The sequence below is a fragment of the Lampetra planeri genome, chromosome 32 (assembly GCF_965212315.1).
Source record: "Lampetra planeri chromosome 32, kcLamPlan1.2.h2, whole genome shotgun sequence".
NCBI lineage: Eukaryota > Metazoa > Chordata > Hyperoartia > Petromyzontiformes > Petromyzontidae > Lampetra > Lampetra planeri.
In genome coordinates this window covers 10,519,907-10,547,518 of record NC_136138.1, presented here as the reverse complement: position 1 = coordinate 10,547,518, position 27,612 = coordinate 10,519,907, and the positions used below count along the sequence as shown (strand labels likewise).

Genomic DNA, 27,612 nt, shown 5'->3' with positions numbered 1-27,612 from the left:
GACCCGAGTTCGATTTCCGCTCACGGCCAACACCAGTGACGATTAACTGAACTGGTCCTGTGCCTCCCCGAGGTCGACTCAGCCTCAATTGAGTACGCAGTGCCATGTGTAAAAAGCCATCGCCACTAGGGAGACAAAGGCGGCCGTGCGTGGTACTGTCCACCCACCCCCTCGTGTGCCGTGCGGGCCTTCATAGGTGCTACTCGCTAACAGCACTTGTCCCAGCAGGGCCTGTTGGATTTGAGCTGCACACAAGCCGCACAGCGCAGATGATGGAGCGTTCTCTTTCAGACGTTCCGCCGAGAACCGAGAAACGTTCGAGAGGTCATCACCTTGCAAATTGGAAACAATCTCAGCGGCTAATTAATTGGTTTGCCATACACGGGGGGTGGGGGGGTGTCGCGGTGTCGCGTTAAGTGGGTGTTTACCACTGACTGTTTTTAATTAGGGACTTGCTGTCTCCTCTCTTGATGTTTTATTAAGCGCTAATACATGTTCTGGTGAATTAATAAGCGGGTCGCTACTGCATTATGTATGGTCTGTTAATAATTCAAAGTAATGAGTTGCTGCTGATTAACTTTTTCAGCAGATGCTCAAGCCACTGGTGATACCAGACCCCACAAAGTCTCTGACTTGTGAGTTTTGTTTGCAACGGGTGTAAGGAGAGCGCTACGAAGCCGGCGACCCGAGTTCGATTCCCGCTCACGGCCAACACCAGTGACGATTATCTGAACCGGTCTTGGGCCTCCCCTATGTTGACTCAGCCGCAAATGAGTACTTGGCGTGGTGCGTAAACATCGCCACTGGGATGACAGCGGTTGTCGGGCGTGGTGCTGGCCACCCACCCCCTCGTGCGTGGTGCCGGCCTTCATAGGTGCTACTCGCTCACAGCACTTGCCCCTACAGTCTGTTAAGGCTATAGGGGGGATCTTTGTCTTTGTGTAAGGAGAGCAGTGGCTAGGGTTGCCCCCGCTGAGGTTTATAAAAGACCCAAAACTTACTGTGCAAAGTAGAATCTCTCACAATAGTGGGCGATGGGAGAACTGCTCATAAATGAGTGGTGTGTTATTACGGAAATAACAAAAACTGGTACTTTTAATGCTCCGGAAAGAATTGTCGGTTATCTCAGCCGGAGGAAGATCCTGGAAGAGCCAACCCCAAGCGGAGGTGTCGTGGTTTGTGCGCTGCGCTATTAAGAGGGCCACACCTGGGTTCCACCCCCGGCCGTGTCTAACGTTAGCCATCAATGTGTTAGCCGTGACAAGTGATGTCTGAAGCGGTGCTGGTTCTCCGCTACATCGACACAACCTCACGTGCGTACCTGGTGCAGCGTGTGAACGTCAGCGCTGGGAAGACAAAGGCGGCCGGGCATGATGCTGGCCACGTCACACGCCCCCTTGAAGCGCCGTCTCGGCCTTCTTAGGGAGTGTGGGTGTGCACAAGTGTTTACTTACGCATGCACGCGTACAAGAGGATACACATCACGGTGACGAGATGTTAACACCGTCGCCTGGTATGCAAGAGGTCGTGGGCCCGTTCCCGACCCTGTTCAAATTCTCTCCGGGTCCTCCAGTTCTTTCCTCCACATTTCCGTTTGGTTTAGTGCGCGTCTGCACGTGTGCGTGACTAACACCGGTGCAAGCGTGTCTCTCTGCATGCGTGACACATGTTGCGCGCCCAGCCAGCCAGCCAGCTTGCACGTGGAGGTCCGCGCGTGGGCACAGAGAGTGTGCATGTGCACGCGCGCCTGCTCGCGCAAACGCACGCGCGTAAAACCCAGCAGACTCTGTGTCATCGATCTCCCATTGGGGCCAACGTTGACAACGAGATGGGTAGTCACGGTACCAATGCCGTACTCTACCAGGCCTGGCGCGTCGTTGTCTTCCCGGTGCTCGTGATGATGTATACACCCACACAATTGAGCACTCGTTTAAGGCTTAGTCAATCTAGGGGAAAAGCCCAGGATAAGTTCTGATAACAGTGTCGGTGATGGTTAGCCGTGGATGGTTATAGAACCCAGATCGCTGGGTTCGTCGTGCGGTGTGCTAATCACTGCTCCACACATACATCGACTAAGGTACCGCATGTAGCCTGCATCGAATGTCAGGGCAACTGCTGTGAGTGAGTGGCACCAAGTTCTGCTCTGACCCATTGACTCATCGCAATGATGGTACATACGCAGTTGGACACAGCCCCAGCCGAGAAGGCTGACACCCATCCAAAGCGGGCATCAAACTCCGCTAACCACAGCGTCACTCCGCTCCCCACGCTGTACATACAAAGACAAAGATCCCGAAAGATACTGTCGGGGCAAGTGCTGTTAGTGAGCGTCTATGAAGGACGGAACGGCACACGTGGCGGTGGGTGGCCAGCACCACGCCCGGTCGCCTTTGCCTCCCCAGTGGCGATGTTTACACACCGCACCAGGTACTCATTTAAGGCTGAGTCGACCTAGGGTAGGCCCAGGACCGGTTCAGATAATCGTCACTGGTGTTAGCCGTGAGCGGGAATCGAACCCGGGTCGCCAGGTTCATAGCGCAGCGCGCTGACCGCTACATTGCCGCTCCCCATAAGCACACGTACACGTATACACACACACACGTACACACACGTACACACACACGTACTTACACACACACGTACACACACACTTACACACTCACACGTACACATTCACACACACGTACACACACACTTACACACACGTACACACACACACACACGTACTTACACACACACGTACACACACACACGTACACACTCACACACTCACACGTACACACACACACACACGTACACACACACACGTACACTCACACACACATACACACACACATACACACACACGTACTTACACACACACGTACACACACACTTACACACACGTACACACACACGTACACACTCACACGTACACATTCACACACACGTACACACACTTACACACACGTACACACACACACGTACACACACACACGTACACACTCACACGTACACACACACGTACACACACACGTACACACACACACACGTACACACACACACGTACACTCACACACACATACACACACACATACACACTCACGTACACACACACACGTACACACTCACACACACGTACACGCACACTTACACACACGTACACACTCACACGTACACACTCACGTACGCACACTCACGTACGCACACACACGTACACACTCACACACGTACACACTCACGTACACACACACACACGTACACACACACACGTACACACTCACGTACGCACACACACGTACACACTCACACACGTACACACTCACGTACACACACACACGTACACACTTACACACACACACGTACACGTACACACGTACACATACACACTCTCTTGCGTGTGTGTGCGTGGGTTGTGACATGGCCTCCGCAGCAGTCGGAAGAGCCGAGCCGCTGAACCTGCTCGGAATTTTAAGTGCACATTTTGGGGGGACGGGGATGGATGGAGGGCGAGGAGGGGGTGGGGGGAGACACCGGTGAACGGTACCGGGGTGGGAGATTGCAAAAGTTTTGGGGAGTCGGGAGGAAGGGGGGGGGCAGAGAGGAGGGGGGGGACACGCGGCAGAGAGAATTAGAGATCGAGAACAAGGGGCTCAAGGTGAGGGGGCAGGTGGGGTGCGATTGGGCGAGTGGGGTGTCGGGAGGGGAGAGACGAGAGCCCAGTGGGGTTTGTGGAGGATGGGAGGAGAGGTGGGGGGGATGGAGTGGGTGGCCATGGGAGAGGAGGGGGTGGACAGGCGCGAGGGGGGGGAGGGCCACGGTAGCCTTGGGCGAGGAATGCACTTGAGACGTCCCCTCCTCCTCCTCTCTTCCCGTTGACCTGAGCCGGTCCCCGAGGCCCTGCCGCCACCACCCCCCTTTGAAGCCTCTTCACCTCTCAAACTCTTTTTTTCTCCCCCCCCCCTCCTCCTTCCCAGAATGCCTCTTCATTCACACAGGCGGGCAACAACAAATGCATTGTGTGTTGTACTGTATGATGATCTCGGTGCCATCTCATCATTCTTTTTAGCTTTGTCGTAAACCACGCCGCCGTTTGTATGTGTGCTGCGTGGACGTATTTGTGTGTACATGCGTGTGTATACTGCGGTACAATGTGGATTTACATAGTGTCTCATTGCAGCTCCATCTCAATACGGCTGCTTGTATATATATATATTTTGGGTATTTTTATAAAATGTAAAGCTTTTTTCTCACGCTCGTGAGCTTATTTTTTTTTATTAAGTTCTGAATAACTTTGGCGTTGCTTTTTTTTCCCAAAGGGATTTACGTGATCGTTCAGAAAGTCAAAGGGCCTTTGTTGTTTTGTGACCGGCACTCAAAAGCTATGGATCCCGTCACATTAACTTCAATGTTGTCGTTGGACTTCTTTCGCACCGTACGTGGCCGACCGCGCTAATTGGAGGCGCGGGGTAAGGCCAAGAAACTAAACACAAGAGGCAGTTCGAAAGAAACGAGTTTTCAATTTCACACGGGAATCTCTTCTCTGCCGGTGTTCTTGAAACCAGCGACGAACGCATTTCCATGACGGAACCTTGTTTGTCCATGGGACAAACTTCATTGCCTTGCACAGAATTGTTGTTGTTTTTATTGACTCCATCAAAAAAAAGTCACGGTTTAAATCCATGACCTTCTGCTTGCGCCACAGGTTCTCTGCCTCCTGCCTGCACTCGACCCTTTAGTGCCAGGGCGCCGCCGTTCGCTTCCTATGGAGCGTCGAGAGAGAGAGAGACGCACGCTGTCGCGAATGTGGATGTCTGCCGAGTTTATTCTCTCTTTGGTTCAAATGTTTTTTTGCGTGAGATTTTGTGTGTGTGTGTATGTGCGTGCGCGCGTGTGTCTGAGAATCGAGCTCTTGCGAGAGGAAGCAGAGGGCAGTGAGGGTCAGATGCCGGAAAGATGGCCCCAGTAGCCTTGCTCAATTTTGCAACAATTGCACTCTGTCCGATCCTGTGGCCTGCAATCCCCCCCCCACCATTCCCTCCACCACACTCCCTCCTCTGCGAGCCCTTCTGCCCACCACCAGCTGCCTCTTGCGCCCTTTCCCCTTTTCCTCATCCTCTTTTTTGTTGTTGCTGTTGCTTCGTTCCGTCATTTCACTCTCGTGCCCTCTGTCCAGCGGTTGAACTTGAATGGCACGAATTCATGTCTGGAGTGGCATTTGCCGTTGGAAAGCCCTACGACCTTAAAGCCTTTTAAGGTGTACAACTTTTTTTCTTTTTAAACTCCCTCCTATCCTCCACGCAATGCTTTCAAGCGACGCTCCGTGTAAACTCGCCTTGCCGTATAGCAGGCGCGAGCCGCCGTTTTCTTCACAGAATTCTACGCCGTCTATTTTTATTTGGCGTTCTGCCCTGGGTGGCGGCTAAAATCGGCAAAAGGTGAAAAGGAAACGTCGCGCGCTCGCGTTCTCTGAAAACGTGATATGAGAACCGGCATGAAGGTCACGATTGAGAAAGCGTGCACCCTTGAAATACGAATAACGTAGGCGATCGCACAAAAAAATAAGTTGAGAATTACTTTGGGTGGCTTCAGCAGAATGTTGATCTAAAGGTCGGTGGATATGTGTGTTCTTAAGAAATGCGGTTACCCTGTCAGCAGCCTCCAGCGCAAGGAGAGAATCCGACTTCCTAGTGTGTGTGTGTGAGACATCTTTGTTTCACGTATGAATTTAATCGTGATCGATGGTATGTTTGTTTTAAACTCGGGATGATGGGGAGAGGGTGCCGGTGCTTTAATGTACACAGATGGTGAAAATATCATCGGTATTCCTTAATTTAAGGCTTTACTTTGTTGTGTCAACACCACAGAAACACACGGGGTGGGGGCGAACGTGACCAGTGGGGGGGGAGGGTTAACAAAATAAATAAATCCCTCTTTGTTGCACGCGCGGTCCGCCAGAGGCCAAGAAAATGTGACCACCTTTCTTTCATGACGCACAATACGGTTGTTTGCGACTTAAAACTCGCCTTGCCCGGTCGCCTGAAAATGCGTCTCGCGGCACGCTAGCGACAAACAAACACAAAACACACGAGGCCCGCGCTCTCTTCCACCGTTCCGGGGAGCGTCCGTCGCTCCAGCCGGCAGCTCTGGCGCAAACTCTCCCACTGACGTTGCAGCCACCCTTTGAAAATCCACGGTAAGCAACGATTTTCTCCTGTTTAATGTTGTTGGTGCTCGTGAAAAGATATCAAACTTGATTCAACATCAGCCTCTTTTTGTTCTGGCTCCGCACAGTTGCATCTACGCCGCTGTGTTCACCCACGCAAACGAACGCGAGCACGCAAGCACGGGAGACGCGCCGTATATATTTGTGGATTCATTCAAATGTGGTGGTGTGGGCAGAAGTGTGTGTGTGTGTGCCGTGAGGGGACGGGAGTCACGTGACCTCTCCAGGGACAAGATTCTGTTTCCCGTTTCTGTGCTCCGCAAGATATGCCTGTCAACGTGCCTCCAGCCGGCGTTCTATCCGTGCGCGTGCGGTCGTCCTGGATTTGTTTGCGGAATGTTTTTTCGCTTTCTGGTCTCCAAGAAGGGTGCAGCGGCGAGTCCGCTTCGGATCACGGCAGCCGCTCGCGGTCAGCGTTGCGGGTAGCCGAAGCCGAGTGAAAGTTGTCTCTGCGCTCGAAACGAGCAACTGGGCAACTGAGCAACTGGGGCTCGTTGTTCTCCCCCCCCTCCCGCAACCTCCGATTACTGCGGTTGGCTACGTACGGCGCGAAAGAAGTTCATCGCACGTCTACAAACATGGATCTCTATTAATGGCCCGGAGCCAGTGCTCGAAATTCCACATTCCTGCGGTGGGGCCAGTTTTTTCTCCATCGGACAATCGTCATTGATGCTAACGAAGCGTGGGTACGGAACTGTGCGTGGATGGGTGATAAGATAAGATCAGGCGTGTTCACTTGAGGGCGCTGTATACTGTTTTTTTTTCAAGGCAATTGATATGATGCACGAATGATTGGTTATTCGTTGACTTTCTGTCGCCGAGTGCAGTCGGAGAATCGGTGAATCTCAAACTCATCTGATTTGATGTGGGTGTTGGTGGGTGACGAATCTAGGAAGCATTTTTAGCGTGACCTTGTTTATAAGATGGGGGGTGGGGAGGGTGCGTGACACAGTCAATGTTAAGCAACTTTGAACAAATGTTCAACTCTAAACTGATTGCTACATTGCAGCATCGTGAGAGGTGGCAGTGGCTTTGCGAGGCCTTCATACAGCAGTGGATTAAACTTGACTGATGACGACGAAACAGAATGAGTAACGATGCATTCCGCTTTTGTCTGTTTTGCATTCTGCTCTGGCTCTCATCCGCTGTGTATAGGAGGACAAGCTACAATGCTTACTTACCCGCTTTATTGTAAGCTGGACCAAGGAGTGGCTGATGCTTGACACTGCGGCCGCCCGCTGTCTCTTGTCCCCAGGTGCCTGTTGCCATGATGACCCCGCAGGTCTTCAGTGTGCAGCAGATACAGCAGCTCCTGCAGCAGCAGCAGCAGCAGCAACAGCAGAGCCTGACGATGCCCCAACAGCTGCAGGCCGCACTACACAAGCAACAGCAGCAGGCCATAGCGCTGCAACAGGTGGGCTCGGTGCGGGATGCTTGATTTCCGTTGGGACGTTCGACCCAATTCCGTTTTGGATGTACGTTGAACTTATTTCGCACCATACGTAGCCAACTGTGCTAATCGGAGGTAATGAGCGTTTGGAATGTGCTAGAAGAACGGAGCACCCGGGGAAAATCCGCGTGTACAACGAGAAAGCACTCAAAACCCTGCATAGAAATGCCAACATCCTACTTGCTGTACTGTCTCATACAGGCACCCGAATGCTCCTTCAGGTGTGCGTGTGTGTGTCTTTGTTGGCATGATCCAGACTGCAAAAGTAGCTAGATCACACCTGGCTGTAAGCAGCTCACTACGATAAGTCACAGTTTCGGAGATAAACGTTTACGAAAGGATGCACGTGGAATATTTACCTGGTCGATGGTCGTAAGCAGAGAATTTGTGAAAAGGTCGGATGTGTGAGCGTGTCCTGAAAACCACTGTTACACTACCGTGCACAAATAGGACCTCCGATTAGCACGGTTGGCTATGTACGGTGCGAAAGAAGTTCAACATGCGTACGTACATAGGACACTGGGCAAAAAAATTAAGTTAGCACTTTGCTCTGAGCATCGAGTAAAATGCGTGACTGTGCTTCACAAGCGAGCCGATCATCGAGAGTTCAGGAACACGTGGTCGTTTGTTAAAAAGGTCAGATCCGTGAACGTCTGTAGAACATGACAGCTACAACCGAGCCCAAATAGTGCACTGCGTGTGTGGGCAGTTAATCGGTCGTGACAGTCGTGTATACGACGTCATACTGCAGTTGACGAAGCCATTGGCGGGATTTGTCTTGAACGGCCTTTGGGGCCTTTGACGGAAAAAAATAAAAACCCATCCAGAATTTCAATTTTTTTTTATCGTTGCCTGTTGTTGTTGGAAAACGACGCGAAATGCCGAATGAGTTTCTGTCATGGACAGCTTCACTCGTTCACAATTTCCCTTTGATGGGACTCTCCGCCCGCTGTCTCCACGGACAACGTCAGTGTGGTGTGTTCCCGAGCCAGCGTTATGGAAAGGGAAGGCGGTTTAAATGTATATATTTGCATGTGCCGTCGTTTCCCTATTGTGTGCGCTGTTATTTATTTTCATGGCAATTTAAAGGAAATTCGAAAACGTGCAAAGTTGTCCTATGGAATGGGAGCGGTGGGGGGGGGGGAGTCACATGAAGAAAGAATGAACGGCAAATTAACTTGAAAGATTGCGAAATATTAAGTGACATTTAAAGCAATTATGATGTGCTCAGTGAACGTAATTGGGACACATGTTGATGTAGGTCGGATCCGTAGCAATGGAGAGAGTGTTTGAGCAAAGTATCCTTTAAAGTTTGCCTTCCCTTGCAAGTTTCACACCGATGGCCCATTTTACAAGTTACTTTTCCAACACGGTTGAAATTGATGAATAGGGACGACCAAAGCGTTGCATCGTAGGCACGTACGGATGCGTCTGTTTCATTGGGTGACATCCGTTCCAACGTCCGCGGTGCGTGCATTAGATCGTGGGTACACGAACCGATTATTCAGGATTCATGCACTTTGGCTGCCAATGTCACCTGAAGGCTAATGTCCAAGCTAGTGGGTCAAATGGTAAAGACAAAAACTAAAATAGTGATTCTAAAATGGAATGTTAACTGGGGCCATCAAACTGTTAAGAAATAGATTTCTCTACCGATAAAAAATAATCGGTTCAATTTCTTGACCGCTTGGAAACTTGGGCAGCCGTTTGGCCATTGGCCGCCGGCATCTGGCTTGCCCCCTTCCAGCTCGTCCGTGGTTTCTGCCGTAACGAGCCGGGCAGGCTGAATGGGCAGACGAGGGGGGGGGGGGGCTCTCTCGTCATTAACCTTTCTGATGAACCGACAAAACATGACGAGTTCTCGCCTCTGCTCCTACTTGTGTGCCGTTTGACGGGAGGTCGATGGACCTCATCTACATCATCACCAGCAGCAGCAGCCACGTGACACTGTGGCTCATAGGGGGTTTTGTCATCTTTGGGAGAAGGGGGAGAAGGGGTGGTTGGCCACTATTTGTAAAGGGGCCAAAGTAATGGATTTCACAAAAAGGAGGTGATTACATTGCAGCCGATTGCTTGAACATAATGCCACAGAATTGTTGCGGCTCCGATGGCTCTACGACCCTGATGTGAGTCGGCGCCCGCGACAGTGAGTTCCGTGACCGTGCGTTTGTGGTCTTGAGTGAATCACTGCGATGATGGTAATGAAAAATCCTTCGAAAAGTTACATTTCACTAAATGTGATCGTGAAAACACTCGATGACACTTAATTACTGTGATTCCCGAAAAATGTCGGAGCCATGGCAGCTCTAAACAGCATCGATTGTGCCATCTGTTGGGGAGTAATTTAAAGATTAGATTTTTTTTTATGCGCACAGCTGTCTGATGCCATTACTTGTGCACTATCTTACGTAATTGTTCCCTTAATGCTGTCGATATTGAAGAACGGACGAGCTTCGTAATTGAACGGATCAAGTACACGTTTAATATGTGCATTCATATTTACCTCTGGAGAGCAGTGGTTAGCGCACTGCACTATGAACCCGGCGACATGAGTTTCATTTCCAGCCACACATAACATTGGTGGCGAGTGATATCTGAACCAGCCCTGTACCCCGCCACCCCCCCAACCAATTCTCCGATTCGCTCTGACCAGTATGGTGCAGTATGGAAGAACAACATTGTGTGTAGAGAGGGTCTTCATCCAGTACTGGATTGACAAAGAGCTATACGTAATCATTATTATTCTGCTAAATGATATAATCATAAACCATCCGGTGTCGATAAAATGCCAACCGTTCTGTGGGACTTCAGCCGAGGTTGTCATGTGAAAGACACTGGTCCTTGTCATAGGAATGTGGAATTGGCACAGGGCTGCCGCTGCATATGAGCACCAGCTCACACTCGTCAGCAGGAGCCACGCACTGAATGAGTTCGCCGTGCGAGACGTGAGACTTTTGAGACTGGCCGGAGAAATACGTTGACATGAAGTTGATCCTTACACTCATGTATACTATACTATGTGTGTAAGAATCAATTATGTACCATAATGCAAATTAATATACAATGTTACATTCGAAGCCTTTGAGTTGCACTAAAGCTGTGCTCACGAAGACAGAGCAAGCAAAATACAAAATACAAATGAGACAGCCGATTAAGAAGTAAAAAAAGACCACACCACGTTCTCGGACTCAAACCGCGACACACCGAATGGTGACATTTCGTTGAATCGCCGATGGTGGAAGAAAAGGAATCTGGAGGGGTGGGTGGGCAAGTGAATCATCAGATGCCAAACTTCTGGCGGAATCCTCTGGCAGCGTGGGTAGTGGGGTGGACCGTGAGTCTCTGCGATCGTGTCGTGACGTCGCTAGCTGGCAGTCCAGTGTCTCCAACCTCAGCTGCTGTCGCTTTGCCGGCATGCCCCCACACACTGTGTCATCTTTGCTCAGCTCTGAACCCACAAACAGGTTTCCCACAATGTGCGCTTGTCGCCCCCCACTGAGAGTTGATTAGTCCGTTCTATGTCACTGACATGGGGGACTGCCCAAGGCGGTCCGCTTCTCACACATTTGTGCCACAATTCTGAGCTCTTCCCACACAGCACGCCGCACCTGTAGATGCAACATCCTTCAGCTCCCTCTTAAGGTTAATATATTTACGCTTTAGCCAAATCGGTCATCGTCATCATCATCGGCCAAGATTTATTCACTGCTGGATTGAAGGCCTCCTCCAGCTGTCGCCATCTCTCGCGATTTTGTAATGCCAGCGGTCCATGTAGCTCTTGGATACAAGCTGAGCACCATGGTGGTGAGATGTTAACTACATCGCCTGGTATGCAGGAGGTTGTGGGTTCGATTCCGACCCTGACGGCTGCTGTATACTTGGAGTTTCATGTTGTCCCCGTCGTCGCGTGGATTTTTCTCCGGGTCCTCCAGTTTCTCCCTCCACATTTAGAATAAACATGCGTTCGGAGTATTTGGCTGCGATAAATTTCCACGTGATTAGCCACTCCGTCGAGCGATCATTTGTGGCCAGGTCACTTCTGAAAAAGAGCTGTTTGTAGGAGCTCAGTGTGGGCCCTTACCCGGTGAAATAAATATTGTTTGGAGTGGTTTGATTTCATCGCTCCGGCTTCACGGTGGACGTCCTCTCAGGCGCGCGTCCCCTCCTCTGGCTGCCACTTTGTCATTGGCGGTAGTACACACGTGCGCAACCGGCGCTCGCCGACTTGCCTGGCGTTGAACGGGATCCGGTCGACGCCGTTCAGCTTTCCCCAAGTCGCCGGCAGCGACGCGTGGCTCGGTTCTTGCCGAGGTTGTCTCAGCGCGGGGGTGGAATCGCCGAGAGATATTTTATTGTTTGTTTTCTGAAGAAAACCCAAGCCAGATTTGCGCGATGGTTATTTCGTCTAAGTCGGTGGATACATGCGTGCAAATTAATAATAATGCTTAACACGTAGGCTTTTGCGACCAATATTACCCATAATAAATGTTCTTTGGGTAAGATCACGTAAATATAACTTCTGGCAAATCGCCTGATGAAGCTGTTTGTAATCACCAGCTAAATGTCGGACTCAAATTGTAAATGTTGTGGGTTTATTCTCCAACACACTGGTGTGCTGAAGTAGTACATAATTGGCACGTTTTATTCACGTGACAAACCCTACTAATTAGCTGTGTCAGGTGGTGGTGGGTGAATGACACATTTATATTTACGCGATCTAACCCCCAAAAAAACCTTTTATTACGAACAATAATAATAACGCAACGTATAATTTTCACAACATTTCACGGACGTATTTAACCGTGACTCTGAGTTGCGGAGCTGGGGCCTCCAGGCGATGGAGGTGGGGCCTCTACGTGTCTCTGGAAAGTCGGGGACAGTCGGCGTGGGTTGAACTCTGTTGCCATAGTGCCGCGGGATGGTGGTCCAGACAGCGGGGACTGCCGCGGACGATTGTTTCAGAGAGTCCACGGACCCCGCAGTCTGCTGGGTTTCACAGATGCAAGTTTTGTGGCTTCATCAGTACACTTAGATTTGTATTGTTTTAGAGATTTGTAAGTCTGCAAGCTTAAAAATTTGCGATCATTTCCACTTTTTATCGTTTGATAACCCAAAATAACTTTAACAAAAATGTTTTTCTCGTAAAAATTTTTTTTTTACGGTCGGCGTCCACTAACCACTTCACCGGCCCACGCGGGATTTTGGGAAGCCATTTCTTTTACGCTGAAACCGATGGCAAAATCCGCTGTGTAGCGGTCACGCGTGATGTCATAGCGTGGCTCGGTCAACTCCTACACAGAGGTCGCACCGATGACTTCATTCTGGTTTTTCCTAAATCAAACCTCGTCTTTGCCTTGTTTCGGGCGACCTGCCAGATTGCGTCTGTGGAATTGGGTGGCCCACATCTCTACTGCCACCGTGAAGCAAGCCCCTGATTGCTGGGAAACATCGGCTGTGTCCCTCCTCTACTCTCCACGTTCCCAACTGAATTAGTGACACATCAACAACGACGACGACAATGATAATAATAATAACACTGACGTTGCACCTTACATTGTGAACGTTTGAATTTTTCACTCAGACTGTTGCTGTGGCCCACACTTTGCTAGGGCCAGCGAATGAACAAAATGCGCAACGTCATCTTCGCGTTTGTAGAAAGCATTGATGTTCGTTCATTTAATCCGCGATAAATTATTCGCGGTAGATTCGAAAGATTCCACACCATTGTTTCACATTGCCCACCGATTGCAGTCACCGCAGTAGAAAACAACGGAGAAGGGGGAGCAATTTGGGTCACGCTGCTAGGGTACGCCAGTGCATCTGTGGCTCATTGGGTGGCACAGTTTTAGGCATTGTGCATTTTAAAATGCACCCGTTTATTGCCGTGTTGTCGCCCACATATTGGGCTTCATGCCCCCCCCCCCCAGAGTAATGCAAAGCCGAGCGGCAATAACAGCGTAGTGTCCACTTTAGGTAAAGGGGCTCTCTGATTTATCACCGTGGGGGTTGCTAAATAACGATTGCTTCAGCACGAGCGCACAATGGCCTACTGTTACAGAGAGCAAGCCCGGACAAAGTCGCGCGTGGCACCGTCTGGGGAAAAAAATAAGTGAGCGCATTTTTGTTGACGCGCCACCAGCGGGAGACTACGGTCACCGCCGAGTCGGGTTGCCGCCGGTTCACCGGCTTCGGCTCTACGGCCGGGGCGAGTCCGTCGATTTATCGACGAAAATGAGATTCACAATTGGATTTTAGGCACGATCGTACTTTCCACGATGTGGGCAAAAAAAAAATCTATTATGAATTATAATACGGGGTCACAAAGGCCTAGGTGTTGAATTTAATCAACTAAATGTTGTAATCGGCACCTTTTTTTGGTGGTCGATTACTCCGGGCCACTTTTTAAAAGTGGTCGCCGTCCCACAAAAGCTGCCGCCTGAAGGCGGGAAACCTCTTACGAGCCACGCCCAGCGTGACGCGGCTGGTGATGCCAATGATGTCACCAAGCTCCGCCCATCACCTCCTGTCATGCGGCACATGTGGGGACGGAGGTAAGACCTCTTTTTGCAGCAATTTTCATCTTGTCCCCTCGGGTCGAGTAACGGAACCGATAATCGGTAGAGACATCGATGACGTACGTAATCCGATAGCGCAGTTCGTTTTGACGACGTCGTAGGCATTGTCACGATGCACCTTTGAGCCGGAAGGTGGTCATTGTGAGTCTCGTCGTTGCTCCGGAGAGCGGGAGATCGATGATCGATGTTCAGTTGCCGTGTTGACGCCATTCGTCGTGATCTCTCCCTTAATGGAGTGGGCCGCATGAAGGCTGCCATCTTCCACTCCAGTGGTCATTAAAAAGACACCGTGGCATAATTTACAGGAGTGGATAATTTTGCGCCAGTGTTCATGGGCTAAATCTGAAAGTTTTTTTTTCATGAACTTGCAAACTTAATTGCGCTGCTCGGAACAAATCTAATTTCTTAGATGGGCATGGCGATGGGCATTGCGACGCGCACGTGAACTTGGGGGGCAAGGGTGAAAATAGCTCCGTTAATATCCGTGAAACTTGTAAATCTGCTGTGGCCGCATTGTCACCTGGAAACGGCAGTCACAGTAAGTGGGTTTCGTCTGCCGGCCGAGTTGCCCTTGACCAAGAGCCGATGACTCAAGGGGATTTTACTCGGGAAATAAAATTCTCATGATAAACTTCTGAGTTTGTGAGCCCGTCTCTGCTGCTACTAGCACACACAAAGAAAAATATGATTGAATCACTGGGTGGAAGAGGGTTCATCATTACATTCCTAGTTGTTCATGCAAGGCACAATTTATCACGAGGCCACATTAGGAATCAAACAGTAGGTACTCCGTTCAAACGTGCTTAACTGGAGAGCTTGCTGAATAGGGGTGTAACGCCTATCGATTGGCATCGATTGTTAAGCTCAGAACATGTACATCCATTCACCTGCCTTTCAGAATCGATATTTTCGAACATGTGTAACCATGTGTCTATAAAAGCTGAGGAATGGAATGATGTCCGACGCAGGAGATGGAGTGGTGAAATCAGCCCGTGTGCACATGTTTGGTGGATCGTTACAGTATCGCATGAGGTGGCGGCGGTTTTTGGAGGCCTTCATCCAGCAGCGGATTGTGATAATGCTTAAATATAACAGTGCCAATTATTTGTATAAGCCGTACGCAGTGAAATGGGACCTTTTTGCCAGTATCAAAGTATGAAAAAATAGGAATAGGTTAATGCGCTACTTGATCCCTTGCAAAATATTAATATTTGGGGGCATGAACATCTTGACACCACCTCGGAAAGGGTTAAACATATTCTTATTTTGCACGCAATGGTTTCATGTGGCACCCTCCAGCCACAAGAGGCCGTTACCCTCGTCACTGCGTTAGACAAATGCATTCCTTCTCGAATGAAATCGCCACCCCAAATCTTGACGGTTAACCGAATTGTGAGGGGGCTGATTCGTTGACCCTCCGATGCCGACTTGCTCAAAATCCTCCCCCCCCACCACGCCCAAGTTCCCCCCAGTGTTGTGTCGAGGTGCCATATATACGCTGGCTCGCCAGGAGAAAGTGGACTAATCGCCTTCTGTACAGGGATACAGCGTTCCCCCTTACATGTGTGGGTTTTCTCCGGGTGCTCCAGTTTCCTGCCACATGCAAACACTCATTAACTGACAGGATAACACCTTAATATAGATATAGGACCGCAGAGCTCGGAGGGGGAATCTGACACCGGCTCACCGCCTGACTGTCGCCGCCATTCCCCCCTCGTCTGTGATTTCTCCTCGCCCCTTTGAGTCGTGTCTTGTTTGTTGTCCTTTCCCCGCACCTCCAATTAGCATGGTTGGTTACGTACTGTGTGAAAGAAGTTCAACATACACACATACGTACGTTATCTCTCTTCGAAAGCGAGCGATTGCCGGTGCGCGTTACAAGTTTAAATTATGATCATAGCTACGATTGACGATTTATCGCTAACCCTAACGCTGGCGCGCGTTGTGCCGATCCACAGCAACAGCTGCAGGAGTTTTACAAGAAGCAGCAGGAGCAAGCCCAGCTGCAGCTGCTGCAGCAGCAGCATGTCCAGCAACAGGCACACGTGCAGCAGCAGGCGCAGCAGCAGGTGGCCAGCAAGGCGCAAAAGGAGGTAACGATTGGCTTCCGCGGCGGTGGCAAACGCAGCGGCGGCGTCAGCAGCACCGGCAGCGGTAGCACGCGCAGTCTTGTAAAATCCCAGAAAGCTAAGCTGGCGCGAGCCTGGATAGCGCCCTGACGAATGAGCGCACACGGCCCGCCGGCTGTTGTAGACGTGACGCCGCGTGGTGGCCAGGAGATGGCGGTGTGCAGTGTTACCCGCTCGTGCACGTGAACGGACGCGGTGGCTCTTAACCGGAGGACACGGGGTCTCGCCCCTCTCCCCCCTCGGCTGGACAATGTTCCGGCAGGGAGGCCCCCCCCCCCCCCCTTTCTCCAGTTGTGCTCACCGCCTGGAGGCGTCCCACGGCTCGCACCGCTGCCTTTCGCTGCGGTGCCGTACTACCCCTTATCAGAATCGGAATATTTACTTATGCCGGAGGAGGAATCCGATGAGCTATAAAGCTCTTTTTTTTACAGATGTCCTGTCGGGGCGGTTCAGAAAGTAACAACAGCAAACTAAACCAAAACACGACAGGAGTGCAAAGTATAGGAAAGGTAAGCAAATCGCACGAAAATAAAACAAAAACTAAACTATGAGACCTCCTTTACCAGTGGCAAAATATAGTAACAGGTTTTTACCCTTTCAACTGGTACAAAAACTGACACCTTTATACAAGGCATCATGTTTGCAATAACCACAACACAAGCAGTCAAAATGCAATCAAAAAGAAACAACTCTGATGATGATAATGATATGCACTGTCCTTGAAGTTGATTGGTCCACACCCGAGACAACTTTTCTTAGAGCCTAGTCTCCATTGGTGTTGGACCAGATGACGCCAAAAGGCGTACAACTCAAAGACAGCACACTATCAGATTATTGAGAGCTCGGGGTAAGCATTTACACAATTTTTACACTATAAAAATTGTACTCGGTAAAGCCCACTGAGCTATTAGCTTCTTTTTCATAAGCGACTTGCCAACACGTGATAGCTCAACGACGTGGGCTTATCACGTGGAAACTTATAGCAGCCAAATAATCGAAATAAGGTTGTGGCAGGAGGAGGAGGCGGAGGGGTGAGCTGGCGTGCTGCCTATCGGCACCGTTTTTACTAAGTGTCTTCCCTTGCCAGGTTTTGCGCTAATGTTATCCTCCCCCTCATTGAACACTGCGAATAAATATACACACACACACACACAAAAATGAAGATCACGCGTGCGGTAATACGAAATAAATAAGCCGACAATTCTCCTCCTTCCCATATCTGTGCCTCACACGACATTTAAACGCATTTTCACGTATCAGTCACACTGCCTTCTGGGAGTGCGTAATTGCAGCAGCATTGGTTCAACACTTGCCAGGCACCGATAACCAACGGTTTTTTTTTCTAGCTATAAGCATAGATTGGACTACACTTGTGCCAAATTTTGTCTTGCTATCCCTTTATGGAACTACATTTTAATCGTTATAATAAAAACATCGGCCACTCGTTCAATTATGATCGCCTCTATTACGCGTCCGACGCTGGTGTGCGCTCTATTGTAGTGTGCTGCACAGCTACCCAAACGGAATTCCGTAGAGAACTCTGAAGGCATGCTTGCACCCTGTTTTTATTCATTACCGAACGATGAAAATCATATAATAATCCAAAAAAGTCCGTATAAAACATGAGAAGAATGGGGGGGGGGGGGGGGGAAACGATAATGGACTTTCAAAAGCAGGCTGTGCGAGAGAAAAGCTTGAGGTACAAGCATGGAAAGGACTCCTTTGTGAATCTGGACGCAGTGGGTAGTCAGTTTATTAAAACCACATACAACGGCGGTGGAGGTGGGGGGTGGTTTAGTGACTGAAGGCCATTGGGGGGTGCCCCCCCCTCCCCCCACTCTGTTTTTCTTCAGCCATGGGAAAGTGTCTGCGTGCACGCTTTGGTGCATGTTTACATACCAGGCCGCTTGCGCAAAGGACAGCGGTAAAATTAGAACGTGGTGTTAGGGCTGCGCAAACCTCTCTCGAATCGCCGATTCGAGCCACCCCGCTCTCCACCCACCACCACCCCCCATGATCCCGTCCGATACGGTACATTCAGAAATCTACGTACTTGTTCACTTTCAAAGTTTTATGTATTTGGTCAGCCTGCATTGGGTTGCATACGAGGTCTCACGCACTCGCATGGCGGGTGCCACGGTGGCGAGAAGTTAACCACCTTGCCCGGTATGCAGGAGGTTGTGGATTCGATCCCGACCCTGACTTTTGCTGTATATTTGGAATTTGAATGTCTCTCTCCCCGTGGTCGCGTGGATTCTTCTGCGGGTTCTCCGGTTTTTCCCTCCACATTTAGAGTCTAACGTGCGTTTTAGAGTGTTTGGCTGCTATAAATGTCCACGTGGCTTAGGCAGCCTCGTTGAGCAATCAGTTGTGGCCAGGTCGCTTCTGAAAAGAGGTGTAGAGCTCAGTGGGGCTTAAACCCAGTAAAATAAAAAGAGTTTCCAAGTTGAAAGTGGGATGAAAGCGGCACGTTCCCCGACAGCCGTGCGGTCTCTCCTAAAAAAATCATGGCCTGGGACACGATTGTGAGTGTATCTCAGTTGAACTTGTATGTATATGTGTTGCGTTGAAATTATATGTTTGTACGTTGAACTCTTTTCGCTTCGTAGGTAACCAACCGTGCTAATCGGAAGTGCAGAGTGGGCTGTGGTGGCGCTTCTACTTCTAAGTCATGGGCCTATGTCGGCCTATCTCGGGGGAAAAATATCACGGGCTTTGCCAGTTATTCTAAGGCTGCTGCTGCTGGGACACGTTGTTGATCGTACCAGACGTGCACGCACCTGAGAATGCGGGCTGTTTAGTTTATATTTTATCTATGTTTCCATTTTTACACAAAGCCCAAGAATGTCTGCTCAAATATGAAACGCACGCCGTATAATGTACACGGCAATCTCGAACATTAAGTGCACTTATTGCTGTTGCCATGCCGGTCGGCAGACGCTTTAATAATGTTGTTACTTTCTTATCATAGAGAGCTTCTTATTTTGTCATTGTCCTGGCCTCCTCCGTTAGGCTCGGCGATGTCGTATGTTGTCATAGAGTCATAATCTCGTTCAGTAAAACAAACATTCTCTATTTCCATTTTCACGACACACTTCTTTCACTTTCAAAAAAACTATTTTTTTATATCGGGCCTATTCACCAGCGTAATGCGAGCGAGGTGACACTGACATGACGGTTAGATGAATGCAACGTACGGTGCGTCAACCGTAATACGGTACTAAACCTAAATAGTGAAAGATGTAATCGAAATTGTGAATGAACTAACAAAAAAATGCGCAAAGAAATATTGAGCTGAGAAGCGAATCTTCAGTTTATATCGAGGGTCAAAAGATACGTAAAATAAAACACTGCACAATGGACACATCGAATGTGTGTCGACAGTTGTGATTGAGTGACTGATATGCATTCTGCTAAAAATTGGCACAAATGTAGTCGATTCTATGCCTATAACTCAAATATAATGGCGGGGAGGATAGTTGTTTTGACTCACAGGAGCAGACTCCAAAAATAAGGTTCTACATTCTGATAGTCCTCCTGCTCAAAGCGTAAACAGATATTTGTACATCATCAGTGAACCCAGTTATTTGCCTCCCCATCGGGTGGTAGGCAAGACCTACAATAGTCCAACCTTGCCAGGAGTCGGCATCCAAAATAACAATTAGAGACATTTTTTTCGAATTCGAAAAAAAAGACTCTATTTCAAGAGCCGCCCATGAATGCGAATACGAGACGGTGGGTCCTTAATAAATATGGAGGCGTAGATGTGGTGACCACGCTTCTGCGCTCTTGCGCCATGTGGGGAAAAAGGGAGGGGGGATTACTGAGGCAATGTACGTTATGTATAATGTGCGTTGCCTCATTATGCATTATGCATAATGAATCAACGGTTTACAAAACCACGGGCAAATAGTTTACTGGACAAATCGAAGGCGCAAGACGTTTTCGACGTGGGGAGAGTGCTTTAGCTGCGTGTCGCTGTGTATGTGGAAGGGGTCAGATCTGAGAACGTCTGTACAAAGTGACAGTTACACCGCTGTGCACACATTCTGCGCTGGGTATGAGCGGTTCATTGGTCAGGGCGGATATGTGGCTTTCCACCGTACCAGTTACAAGCGCAATAGATACAATGTGTTCTCGTTTACGTTAAGATAAAATAAAAAGCCCGGCCCGATGTTTTAAAAGCAACTAAAAAGCCGAACAACTCGTCGAACGCTTGGCCTGGTCGGCTAGCAGAGCAATGCCTCCGTGTCTGCCCCACGGCATGTTGTGTCTGCTGGTAAGTGGGCACTAAATTTTGTGCGTAAATAAAAAATGTTCACGGTTTAAATAAACTTTCCATGACCCTGGCAGGATTCCACATGCTTGCGTTAGGTTTATGAAGGCTGGTTTGTATTCGTCTTGAGTATGCGAGTTGGTGCCTGTATTTTTAATGGAAGAGCTATCGGGTGTTAAATTATTTGGCCAGATTTGTATCTTTGGCCATTTAAGAAAAGTTTCGCCTCAAACGGACGACAATGTGGACCACACAATAACACGTTAATGGCCTGTGCTTGGCTCAGTAAGAGATCACCGCAATGGTTGTTTAATGCCATTAAGCCAGTTGATTGTCTGGAGCAGCGTGGATGATAAGAGAGCTTCTCTCTTTCTCTCTCTCTCCTTGACGTGCATCATTTTCTCCGTCCGAAACAATCGGTGACTTTGATATAGAAACATCTGGTGAGAACCATCGGCAGCTGGTGGCTCGGACTGCTAGCAAGACCTGTCCCCCTCGAACCTGTTTACCAGCTACCGGCTTGCATTCCGGTGCACCCTGTATCGTCATAAAGCCTCTCCTGGATGCCCGACTCGGCGGGAGATCGCAAGGTCACCAGCCGCGGAACACGCGGGTAGGCTGGGCCGTGCTTCCAGTGAAGCCGTGCAAGTTTAATTGACTTACAAACGTAATGTCCAGTTGAGACAATCGTCATTGTGTGCCGACTCATGAAGAGGCAGGTGATCTCGGACCTCGGAGCAACAAAAAAAGGAGAGTTAGTTAGACATTGGTGACCTACCAGTGACCTCCTAGAATTAGAGTTCTAGTTCGGAGTTGGGTTATTATAATGACCGAGATGAGCACAATACTCGTAGATCATTACGAGGGATGTGATTAACCTGGAAAACAAAAATCAGGCCCAGATACGAAATACTGGATAATCCAACGGTTTTTTTCCTCAGATAAATCTAAAAAAGCCGGAAGTGACGTCACTAAATTGCCATCACCACCACCGCGGTTTTTCTCTCAAAAAAGCAGCGTCACGTGGAATTGGGTGACGTCAGTATTGTTGCCACGAAGAATGTTCCTTTTTTTTACGTCGCTGGAAGTGATTCCAAATGATCCCAAATAATCCCAACATCTGAAATCATCCGAAGCTCGCCTCCAATCACTGCACTCGATAAGCCAACGGGAATAATACCGAACTCGCGCCGCACACAGCCAGAGAGCATCTTTCCCTGTCAAGCCAACGGCCCTCTAACGTTTGGCGCCTGCCCTCTTCCCCCCCCCTCTCTCTCTGCCAGCTGATGGCCCAGCAGCTGGCCTTCCAGCAACTGCTTCAGCTGCAGCAGATCCAGCAGCTGCAGCAGATCCAGTCTCTACAGAGGCAGGGGCTGCTGTCCCTGCAACCCAGCCAGGGAGCCAACACCCCCCTCCAGGCTCTGCAGCAAGGTACGGGCGACACGGGGATGTGGCGACGTGGGGCCTGTCTGTGTCTGCGTGTGTGTGTCTGTGTGTGTGTCTGTGTGTGTGTCTGTGTGTGTCTGTGTGTGTGTCTGTGTGTGTGTGTCTGTGTGTGTGTGTTTGTATGTGTGTCTGTGTGTGTGTCTGTGTATGTGTCTGTGTGTGTGTGTCTGTGTGTGTGTCTGTGTGTGTGTCTGTGTGCGTATGGGGAGGTGTTGGGAGTGGTAGCATCACGGTCAGCGCTACGCTGCGCTACGAATCCGGCGACCCGAGTTGGATTCCCCGCTCCCGGCCAACACCAGTGACGATTATCTGAATCGGTCCTGGGCCTTCCCTAGGTCGATTCAGCCTCAAATGAGTACCTGGTGCAGTGTGTAAACATCGCCACTGGGGAGACAAAGGCAGTCGGGCGTGGTGCTGGCCACTCACTCCCTCGTGTGCCGTGCCGGCCTTCATAGGTGCTCGCGAACAGCGCTTGCCCCAAAATTCTGTTCAGCCTGTACGGGGGATCTTTGTCTTTGTGTGGGAAGGTGCTCACTAAGAGCACTTGCCCCAACAGTCTGTTTAGGCTATGGGGGGGGGATGATTTTGTTGTGTGGGGTGTGGTGGGGGGAATGGTGTGTGTGTGTGTATGGGGAGAGGTGGTACAGTGGTAAGTGTACAAATTCAAATCCAGCACTCTCTGTAAATGATGAGAAGACCCCATCACAACAGTGAAATGCATGCAGGCTGGAACCGGTGGGCATATCACTTGCCGCTGATGTTAATCATGGCCGGGAATTGAACTCAAGTTTCCGGGTTTGTCGTGCAGTGCACTAATCACTGTACAACTGCCACAACTCCATGAGAAGATTTACACTAACACACACACGTGTGACAGGAGACAGAGGAGTATGTGCACGATTAAATATTTGGATTCTCACGGTTGACCATTAACCCGAGTATCCAGATTCTTGACCGGGGTTTACTATGTGCGCAAGGGATGCTGTCACGGTGTAATGGGTAGCACACTGCACTTACGATCCAGAGGTCGCCGGTTCCACTCGACGTCCGGGTACGGACGTTGAAAACAGTATCTTAAATCATCCCACCTCTCTGTCCCAGCCAGCGGTATAAATGGGTTCACCACAGTGAAGTCGATCGGCAGGTGGTGGCGTAAAGCCTTGGGAGAGATGGGTACCCTCACCTCTCTTCAACCATCACGCGAACTCCGGTCATCCTCGCAGTGGCTTTTGGCGAGCCATCGAACAAAGACGGTCACCGCATCGCGCGCTTTCAGATGCACTTCTGCGCCGTCTGGAACGCTCTTCCATGTGATATTAAGAAGCCACTGGAGCTATGCACTTTTAAATAATCTTGAATGAAAACTACTTTCTTTAGAACAGTTTTTTGTGCTAGGTTTATTGTCCCTCCCCCGCACCTCCAATGAGCATGGTTGGCTACATGTATACATCTGACCAGATTGGAATTGTGTGGCATGAGCAAGGAATTGCATGGCTACACCTTCACCTTTTGTTATGTTATACTGTCTCGACTTTTGTCCGCAACCCCTCCCCTCCCCACCGCCCCCCCCCCCCCAGGCCTAGTGTCGGCCGAGCTGTGGAAGGAGCTGGTGGCGATTCAGGGCGCGCAGGCCGGTGGGGGGGGCCACGGCGGCCCGGCGCAGGCGGACGACGGCCCCACGCTCGCCAACGGCCGCCCCGAGATTCCCGGCTTGGGGGGCATGCGGCCCACGCCCAGCCCGCTCCGCTCGCCGCTCACCAACGGGCAAGGCCAGACGGCGGCGCACGGCAAGGACGGGTGAGTGGCGTCCCCCCCCACCGCCGCCTCCGGCCCGGCCCAACACGGTGCCCGGTTTGTCCGCGCCGTCGTCAACCGTCGTCGTCGCCACCGTGTGTCCCGTGTGTCCCGAAGTTTGCGCGGCTCTGAGAAGTAGGCAGGCAACAAACGAGCCATGGTGGACGGTTCCAGGAATGGGTCCCGGTTTGGCTTGTGTCTCATATATTCGGTGGTTGTGGAAGTGCGGCCATGCGTGTGTGTGTGACCGAATTTAAGCGATGGCAGTCCACGTGTGGGCAGGCCTGTGCCCGTTCCCCTCGCCTGCACGCCAAATCACGGTCGGTCAAAGCCGGACAAACGCGATTGGACAAACCGGGACAAATGCGATCGCGAGAGTTTTCTCGCCGCTGCTTGACACTGCGCCTGCCCTCCTCGCCCCAGACAAAGTCCCCGCAGAGGCTCCTTGTCCAGAAGAACCAGAAAAGCGATTTAGCCAACCTATGTCGCTCCGCAGTCGATGCTCAGAATGGCACCGCTCGCTTAGCTTCGAGCGGTGGGCCACGGCTTTGTGATTTTTGTTGCTGTAGCGCTAGGTCTAAACAAAAAACAGGCTCAAAACGCCAGAGTTGTAAAGGATTATCAAAGGTGACACGGGTAAGGATCAAAGTTACAAATCAAGTCTGGTGGACCCAGTCCTCACAATGGGCGGAGGAATCGTGTCCGTGAAGTTGGCGGCAACGGGAGCGATGGTGGCAGCGCTGTAAGAGCAACGGGAGATAGCTTGGGTTAGGGCATTGGGGCCAGCGTTGCGGTCAGGGCTTAGGCGAAGCTTTGAGGTTGTCCTTGAGCCGTAGTTGCGTTGAATGATTTAAGTTCGCAGCTGAACTGTTTGTGTCTTGTATGTATGTGTCCGTGTGTTTGTGTTATTCTGTTTGTATGCGTGGGGAGCGGTAGTGTAGCGGTTAGCGCGCTTCGCTTAGAAACCGGCGACCCGAGTTCGATTCGTGCTCACAGCCAACACCAGTGACGATTATCTGAACCAGTCCTGGGCCTCCGCTAGGTCAACTCGGCCTCAAATTAGTACCTGGTGCTGGCCACCCACCCCATCGTGTGTACTGTGCCAGCCCTCATCGGTGTTCGCAAACAGCACTTGCCCCAAAAAGTCTGTTGTGGCTACACGGGCGATTCTTGTCTTTGACTGTGTGCGCGCGCGCGTGTCCTGCCTGTGCCGCTGGCGCCGCTACCGCCCGGAAGCTCGCTGAGCGACGACTCGCCGGGCCACCCGCTCTACCGCCATGGCGTGTGCAAGTGGCCGGGCTGCGAGGCCCTCTGCGAGGAGTACTCCCAGTTCTTGCAGTGAGTACCGCGCGGTGCGCACGCAGCGACGGTGAAACAACTCTCAGCTAGTCGCTCTCTTTCTCGCCGGCGGCCGGTCGCGTCTCCTCCTCATCATCTCTCTTATATCGCTACCGCTGAGGTCGCACTCGTTACACACGCAAAATTCTTTTAAACAAACGAACCACAATTACGTGCTATTCTCATCAAGGAGCGTAAAACCATCACGCGAACTCCGGCCATGCTCGGAGTAGCAGCGGGTTTTGGCTGGCCATCAAACAAAGACGGTCAATGCATCGTGCGCTTTTGGATGCGTTTCTGCGGCCCACTGGAACGCTTTTCCTTCTGATATTAGCAAGGCACTGGAGCTGTGCACTTTTAAATAATCTAGATTGACAAACTAATTTCTTTAAAACTGCTTTTGTGTTTAATTAGTTGTCCTTCCCCCGTGCCTTCAATTAGCACGGTTGGCTACATATGGTGCGTAAGAAGTAAAAAAAAAATATACACAGGACATTCTACTGCCAATATTGCCCAGGGATAGATTTTGGCATTAGTATTTGGCGAGCTGTGGTGAGTTTCGCAGTGACCGGCTTAGGGGTTTTGTAGCTTTGCAAGTATGTGATGTGTCCGTCTTGGTCATTAGTGGCCTCCTTATCTCTTCTATTGCTGCTCCTACCGTGGTCACTATTCTCACGAACTTGACTCGTTGATTCCTCCACCCGTGTGGAGGACTCGGTCCGTGCCAGTTTGCGAGTGGTGAGGTTTTGACGGATTATATTCTCCTACCACCATGCAACGTCCACTCACGTTCAAGCGAACCCTGGTGATCCCGGTGTGAGTGCGGTGCACACCGTAGCGCCACCGCCTCAAGTGCAAGGCATTCGGTGCAGAGCAGTGAGTAACTCTACCAAGATAATAATTTACTTATTTCCCATCGCTGCTTTTATGATGTGCAGAGGCCCAGGTATAACCCAGGTTGCGGAAGGCAAGTAAAAATGCTTCTGTACCGCGACTGAATTTTCACTCTGCCAACTCGAGAGGCCAATAGCCGTGCATCACGACAGACGCTGACACACCGACCGTAACCACACGCACAGACACACCGCTTGGCAAAGCCAGTCTCATCTTCCCTCCGCCCCCACCGCCAACGACCCCCCCCGACCCCCGTCGACAAGAGCCTCTCTTTGTGCTGTCCTGCGGAAACCCTGCCAATTAATTAGCAAGGCTCGGTGGCTGCCCGCGCAGAGCCTAATCCTAATTAAATCGTTTAATCGCTCGCGCAAGATGCGGTCATTACGGCCGCCGTGGTTGCCACCGTTCGCCGTTCTCCTGGGGAGCGGGCGAGCGGCCCCCCTCCCGAGCGGCGCGGTAATGATGGACGCTCGCTCGCGAAGGAGCACCGCGGAGTTTTTTTTGTTGTTTTTTTGTTTGAGAGTTTTTTTGTTGTTGTGAGTGAGGGAGCGATGCGCCACGCGCGCCCGTCGCCGGCACGTGTCCCTCCGCGCAGGGCGGAGGCGTCGGCCCCACGATGCGACGGCCCCATCTAGCTCCTGCACGCGAGATGATGTCGTCGCTCGATCGCTTCCACGAACATTCCTCGGGCGCGTTCCCTCCTTTGGCTCCAGCTCCGTTCTTAGCCTCGACCGTCATCCCTTCTGGCGACGCGTCCTGCTCGAGCTCACGTACTTTTGTTGACGTCATCCGATGAGCACGGTTGGCTACGTACGGTGCGAACGAAGTTCAACGTGCGTGCGACGACGGTCAGTACGATATCTCTGACGTGCACACGTTCTTCATCGCGCATTTCTCTTCGTTGTCTCTCGGGATAATTCGAAGAATGCTTCTCTCCATGCTTCTTTGTACTCGAGATGGGGTTCTAAAATAAGCCATTAGATCGCGGCGATTTTTAGTTTCTTTTTTTGAAAATGTCTGGAATGCCCTTTGTGTATTTACATGTCAGTGAAAGATCCCGTTATGTTGCTCACAATGCCAGGCCCTTTTTTCTTTTTTAAACTGCGTCATGGCCAGAGTTGCACATTTTTCACGTGCAGTAAACTGCAAAACAAGAGTCTCTGTGAGGCTGCCGTAACATCTGTCCCGCAAAAACTCATCCCAAGGGGGGTTGAGCAACGACGCAAATCAACCCAAATGTCTCTTCTACCCTCGGGACACAACCCGCTTCCGTTTCCTCATTTTCCTCCGGTCCTCCGTCGCCGACTGCAAAATGTGAAATGTCGAGGAGGAGCCTGGGCTGACCTCTGATGCGGCACCATCGCTGTCCTCACCATGAGGAGGCCATCCTTTCAAACTATAAGCCCTCCCCGTTATTTACGTGAATGTACAGAGGCACACCTGGTGGGCGGGGAGGGGGGTTAAACCCCCCCCTCCCCGCCCACCCCACCCCTCCATAATTAAAG

The 27,612-nt window shown here is 50.7% G+C and overlaps 1 protein-coding gene across 8 annotated transcripts in view; it reads left to right on the top strand.

The window, feature by feature from the left end:
- The window catches only part of LOC144729454 (forkhead box protein P1-like), a 198,892-nt gene that overhangs the window by 136,620 nt on the left and 34,660 nt on the right, over positions 1-27,612 (top strand). For 7 of the 8 annotated variants that reach the window (XM_078609756.1, XM_078609760.1, XM_078609758.1 and 4 more), the window contains 6 exons: positions 7,461-7,619; positions 16,189-16,323; positions 16,791-16,868; positions 21,919-22,066; positions 23,659-23,878; positions 25,112-25,213. In XM_078609756.1, coding sequence (XP_078465882.1) covers positions 7,461-7,619; positions 16,189-16,323; positions 16,791-16,868; positions 21,919-22,066; positions 23,659-23,878; positions 25,112-25,213 — 842 coding nt within the window. The remainder of the gene's footprint in view (positions 1-7,460; positions 7,620-16,188; positions 16,324-16,790; positions 16,869-21,918; positions 22,067-23,658; positions 23,879-25,111; positions 25,214-27,612) is intronic. The other variant, XM_078609757.1, reaches the window with a different exon arrangement.